General features: G+C 32.6%; 1 protein-coding gene across 1 annotated transcript; it reads left to right on the forward strand.

The window, feature by feature from the left end:
- The first annotated feature begins 853 nt into the window (after positions 1–853).
- On the forward strand, positions 854–1,434 carry LOC133854403 (uncharacterized). Its single transcript, XM_062290599.1, has one exon. It carries the CDS (start codon positions 993–995, stop codon positions 1,155–1,157), a length of 165 nt encoding a protein of 54 aa, XP_062146583.1. The 5' UTR covers positions 854–992; the 3' UTR covers positions 1,158–1,434.
- The last annotated feature ends 5,289 nt before the right edge of the window (positions 1,435–6,723 follow it).

Consider the following 6,723-nt stretch of genomic DNA (forward strand, 5'->3'; position numbering starts at 1 on the left):
AACACTACTTTTTAATCTCAAAAATTCATCACCTAAACACAATTTCAAATAGAATTTAAATTTTACTTATTATCCAAATACACTTTTTTTTTGTCTCGAAATTTACAAATCAAATAAGAATTTAATTTTAATAGAATTTCAAAAATCGAATACATGGGGTTCTTCCATTAGCCACTGGCTTGCGCCACTCTAGTGGCTTTCTTTTTGTTTTACTGGTAACTCGTATCATCGTTTTGGCAATTCTTTTGGTTTTCGTACGTCAATCAATTAATCCCACCGGAGGATTTGTATTGTATTTTCTGCTCCACGGGAAAAGGGTGTTGGTGGAAGAAATTAAGGAAGATAAAAATTAGTAAACATTAACTGAAGGATGTATATCCACAAGGACCGCAATCATTAAAAAAAAAAAAAAAACCATGGCGTACAACAATCTGTCAGTGTCAGCAAAGGCGAAACAACGTTAGCGAGGAAACGTGGCACACATCCACTCTAATGTACAGGTTGGATGGCAAAACCAAACAAAAAAATCCATTAATTAATTGACTGAACTGGAGAGGATAAGCATGACTACCCACAGACCCACTGGGTACCACTGCCACTTGTTTTCACTGCCATTTTTATATAGATGAAATAAATTTGCTCAAAAAAAAAAAGATCAAAATAAATAAATAAAATCTCTCTCTTTTGAGTCTTTTTTGGGTTGGAATCCAGATAAATATAACAAAAACCCCCGCGTGGAAGCCGAGCAAGCAAACTGGAACAGAAAGTAGGGGCGCCGCGGTAAATTGTGATGGTTTCTGTGAATACCAGGGAAGTTGCAAGTTGCAACTGGTGCTGATGGCATTGTCGAGTCTCTTCTAGTCTCTTTCCTATAGGCTACAGCCGACACTCGACGGGCTCAGGGTGTATATATATATATCTAGAGAGAGAGAGAGAGAGTACTGAGGGGTTTGTCAAATACAGCAGTTAAGAGAGAGACAGAGAGAGAGGAGATGATATTAGTGGCGATAGTGGCGGAGTTCATGGAGGAGTACACGGTGCTGTTGGCGAGGGTGCTGGAGCATCTCTTCCATTCGGCGCCTTTCCCAAGGCGGTTTCGGTTTCTCATTCTCCACAGCCTTCCTTACGCTTCCCCACCTCGACTAGCCCCGGCTTAGGCCCTTTTTCTTTCTTAATTTGCTCTTTTCTCATCTCTACCTTTCATGTTGTTGGTAGCTTCTTCTTCTTTTTTTCTTTTTCGAGTTTTAAGTTGCGGGGTTTCTCCATTTTCTGTAAAAATTGGTGGGTTTTTTTTTTGTTTTTTTGTTTCCTTTCTGATTTAATTGGTATCAAAGTTTCATGGCATATAAGGTTCAAATTGTTTGGTGTATGTATATATATGCAGGGATAAATAAATGAATAAATTAGATGGGCAGAGTGCCCATATTCAAAGAAGGCTCCAACTCTATCATTGAAAATGAGAATTTTGTATCCTTTGATACAATTGCATTGAATATAATTAAATTCCCAGCATGAGTTTTGATTTTCTTTTTCTTTTCTCAGTTCCAATTCCCACAAAAGATGAGATAATAATATTTTAGACGAGAGAGAGAGAGAGAGATACAGATAAGGCAGAAACATCTTTGAAATGTGATGTGATGAAAAGCAGGAAGTGGCCTGCATTTTATATATATATATATATATATATATATATATATATATTTTTTTTTTTTTGTTTCTGAGCATTCTAGGTAGAAGAATGTAGTTGTTCCTTTTTTAAACTGCTAAACTAGTTGCCTTCTGCTAGTTGTTTAAATGGAAATGCTTTCTTATTGCTATTAAAATGATTAAAAAAAAAATCTTTTATATTATTTATTTATTAATGAATATTTTTATCATTTTGGTTGCGAAAAAAGACTTTTTGGGCGATAAGCCTGCTGCACTGCACTCTTCAGCATCCATAGGAATGGCCGCGTCGCTATTGATGGTATTCTTCATTCGTTTGAAAAATATCATTTTAAGGTGAACCGCCAAATATACGCTTTCATTATCTTCGGTGGTATTCTTCATTCATTTGAAAAAAAAAAAAGAGGAGGAAAATTACAGAAAAATTCACTTTTTATTTTTTAATGTCAACATGGATAAATTCCAAGTAATGGCCTGATAAATATGCTTTTTCTTTTTTGGAGTTTTATTTATGAGGCATTTTTCTCAAATTTACACTCAAATTATAATTTATTTATTTTTTAAAAAAAATTGCAATTACCTTCCGGAACTATTTAGTCTTGTTTGTTATAATTTTATGTTAAATTTGATAAAAATTCAATATTCTTACCTAAAATAAAATGTTTTTTTTACCCAACAAAAAAAAAAAAAAAAAAAAAATCACTTTAGAAGGAGACCTGCAGCTAAATGAAAGAATCAGGTAATTTAGGGGCCAATTGTAATTTTTTAAAATTTAAAAAATATTGCAATTTGGGTGTAAATTTAAGAAGTAATTGTAATTTCTCTTTTTATTTATCTGCATTTCCCATTATAAGTGCAAACGCAGTTTAGGTACCAAAATAGTTGACCGTTCGAAACTGTAGAGAAATACAGTGTCCAAATATCAGGAACAACTGATTTTCATGTAGTATAATAAAGTTATACTAGTCCAAGGACTCAACCAAAAGTAGAAGAAATATCAAAACTAAATAGAAAAATGTACTTCTTATTTATGAAATAATATAGCAATAAAAAAAAATTTGGATTGGTTGGACAGCACTTGCACAAGATAGAATAAGGTTTTTGTGAGATATGATAAAATGAGAGGTGAAGAAGCATGCCTATGGTGTCTATATAAAGGTTGGGGAAATGTTGTTGAGTATTTTCACACTTTACTAACAAGATAAGTGACTTTTCATGTTTTTTTTTTTAAAAAAAATTTAATTTTTAATTTTTTAATTTTAACGAAAAATCTGAGTATTTTATTAATCAAATATCACGAGTATAAAGATCTTAATCACAAAGTATAAAGTTCTGCAAAATTATAGCCACATACTATAATGTTACATAGTCTAAATACAAATAAAATTCTTACAAGAAAGTGCTATTTATGACTTTCATCTTCCGCTAACCCATGTACAAAAATAGATAAAGATCAGACCTGCTTCGAGCAAGCTAGATCTAAGATAGGGGGTAGCCAAATATCTTAAAAAAAATTATTTAAACCGACCGTAAGAGATAACCTTTCACACCAAACTATCCAGGTTGTGAGAGATAATCTATCACACCTAACTAACCTTCATCTCATAGGTCGCCTATGAGGGCAGATATAAAGAGAATAAAACTCTTATTCAAAGCAAAAACACAACCAACAAATAGCAGCAGCGACCAGGAAAGAGATGAACGGCACAACACGGAGGTAGATGGATGGGTGCATAGCGGAGTTGCCAAAATTGCTGATCTGGTTAAAAAACACCTATAAACAAAAGAAAAAAACCTATAATGGGAGGGGGAGAGCAGAAACGAGGAGTATAAATGGAAAAAGAGAGGAGGAGGGAGCAGATCTGCTCATTCTTGAGTGTGACTTTTCATGTGATTAGGTGGTAAGGTGAAAAGGTTAAGAGAATGAGAGAATAACATGTGTTATCCATCATGTGCAAGTAAGTCCTCCCACGTTTAAAATTACATAAGTTTCTCAGTACATCACTGAAAACAAAAAGAAAATTAATAACTATGGATTATAGAAAATATACTTTAAAATTTAACAGAAACTGGTAACCCATGTCGTGACAAAATGTCTTCCAAGAATGTAAATGAATTTTTGCTCCGTTTGTTTCAACTTAAAATGTTTTTTGTCATAAAATATTTTTCTTCGAGATCATTTTTCAAAAAAATAATATTTCTGAAAATATTTTTTGGTATTTGGCTCGTACAGAAAAATCACCGGTGACGAAATTCCGTCACTGGCTGGTATAATTCTAGCCACTTTCATCAGATTCTGGCGATGAAAGTCGGAATCTTGCGGCAATGGCCAGATTTCGGCCAGTTTCGTGGGAATTTGGGTTGGCTGGATTTTGGCGAAAGTGACCAAAATCTGGCAAGAATCCAACCAAACAGACTAGAATTTAGCATAGTACAACTTGCGGTAAATGAATTTTGTTTGTGATTATTGATGAGCATATATATATTTAAGACATTGGGAAAATTCAAAGTTGGTTGCTGACAAATTGGATCATCCCTATTCCAGTTTGTGAACAGTGTGGTGTAAAATGCACTGATTCTGTCGGGTCAAAAAGATCTAGTAGATTTTGGTCTTGAGTTTCTTATTTTATAAAGATTATAGTAATAAAAATAATCTAGAATGTTTTCTTTGAATAGTTAGTAGTATGATTGTATAGCGGGTCAGTTTAATCCATGTGGGCGGCCCGCGACACAATAAAGATAATCGGCCCGCTTTTGCTATTGGTCTGCTCGCATAGATTTATTTATATATATAACGATGTCGTTTTAGCAAGAAGTGTGAAGATCAATTTTTTAGAAATATTTTCCCTTTGCATTCCCTCACCCCCCCTCTCTCTCTCTCTCTTCGAGCCACCGAAGAAAATGATTAGCCCTATTACTTGTATTTTTTACGCTACTTGGCTTTTAATTTAGGGATAATTGCACCGTTGGTCCCTGTGGTATGCCATAATTATTTTTCACTCCCTATAATTTAAAAAGTGCATAGAAGGTCCTTGTGGTATGCAATAATTACAAATCGATCCCTAGCGTCAAATTACGTGGCGCTGACGTGGTATTTGACGGAATCTGTTAAAAATTTTAACAGAATTTGACATCAGGGATCGATTTGTAATTATTGAATACTATAAGGACCTCTCATGTACTTTTTAAACCATAGGGAGTGAAAAATAATTATGGCATACCATATGGACCAACAGTGCAATTATCTATTTAATTTATATGCTCAATTGAGATGCCTTATTTAAATCAGGGGAGGAGCTAGAAGCTTTTATGGGCAAGGGCTAGTAGTCAAATTTTTTTTGTTTGGTAAGAGTCAATATACTAAATTTTTATTTTTTACATTATATTTTATATTTTTTAGATTTTTTCTTTCATTCTTTTTATATATATATATATATATCGTGAAAGGTTCAACTTTAAGCAAAAGAAGGAAATCTTGAGTCATTTCAAGAAACACATAATCCAAACAGAGATAGATCTATCTCGATTTTGTTGATGAGTTTTACCCAGTTGAAAACAATGTACAAACTGTCACTAAGGAAGAGTGGGTAAAAGAAGATAACACAGTCGTGTCTTCAAGTCACCCTCTACAAGAAACCATAGTGTTCAAGCATAGAACCACTACGGTTAAAGCCTCGCCCTTTAAAGTTGCATCTGAGAACACAGATGTAAAGAAAGCCAAAGAGCTGGTTACGCAGTGCTAAACCAAACACTTGTAATCCAACCTTGTCTCTCATAAGCCAAACACTTGTAATGTTTCATTCCAGTGTTTCTAAGTCTAAGTTTGTAAACGTCAGAATTCATCTGACCTAAGTTCATTTGTAAGTTTTCATTCAAGTTATTTTGAATCTAAGCATTACTTTGAAGTTTATTCATGATCTTTGAGTATTCTGTTATTTTATACTCTGATTTTGAATTTGAATTACGTATGCACATCACCATGTTCATCTATGCTCACCACTTTTCTGTCCACTCCACTTACACCACTTTCTATTTCTAAGTCATATATCTGCTTTGGTCCCCCTTTGTGTGTGTGTGTGTATATATATATATTTAAAGAAATTGGGGGGAAGGGGGTCGTCCTTGATTTAGGACACACAAAATTTAGTTTGATCAACCGATAAAGGAAGGTTTGATTAAATTCATATAATCTTAAATAAAACATAAGTTTTTCCTATTGGATACTCAAATTTAGACATTGTTAGTACAATTTTCGGTATGGTGTGAACTGCACGTTATTTCAGGAGTTTTGCTTCGATGCCTAAATTAGTTTATGTAAGAAAAATTATGCTTAATGCACAAAAGTTCAGTGGCCTATTTATAGGTAAAGAGGCAGATGTCAACATAAATTAGGCTTTTTATTCCTTCTTGATCTAGGAATACTGTCAGAGTTTTACTTGGACTTGATAATTTATTAGACATATGATCTATTCTCGAAAAATTCGGGATCAGATTTGGACTACAGTGAAACAATATACTATATGTAAGCATGAACTAAAAAGTAACAAATAACAATAGTCATTGGTCAGTATATATTAATTGGTTATATGTATATAAATAGTAAAAGAGAATAATATCAATACTTAATTGTTAGTTATATGATATACTGATAATCCAGATACTTAATCATATTATTCATGTAATATAATAGGATTATAGGACTATATGATCATATAATAATATAGCATTGTGGCATATGACATGTAATAACTTATTATATGTTATAAGTTTAACATTAGATATTTAATAATCATTATATCATTTATTTTTATTTTTTTAGTAAATTATATAGTTTATTTAACATACAATATAAATATATAATGTTTATATGTTATATAATATAATATTAATTTTTAAATGAGCTCACCCATCTTTTTTGTATCTTAAATAAATTACAAAACTTACAACAAAATTGGCCGAGCTGAGCTTAATTTTTAAAATTTGTCTTGAACTTAATTTTTAAAACTCGTAAGGAGCTCGAACTCAGCTCAAGCTCGTGATAAAAAAGCTCGAGCTCGA

The sequence above is a fragment of the Alnus glutinosa genome, chromosome 13 (assembly GCF_958979055.1).
Source record: "Alnus glutinosa chromosome 13, dhAlnGlut1.1, whole genome shotgun sequence".
Taxonomy (NCBI): Eukaryota; Viridiplantae; Streptophyta; class Magnoliopsida; order Fagales; family Betulaceae; genus Alnus; species Alnus glutinosa.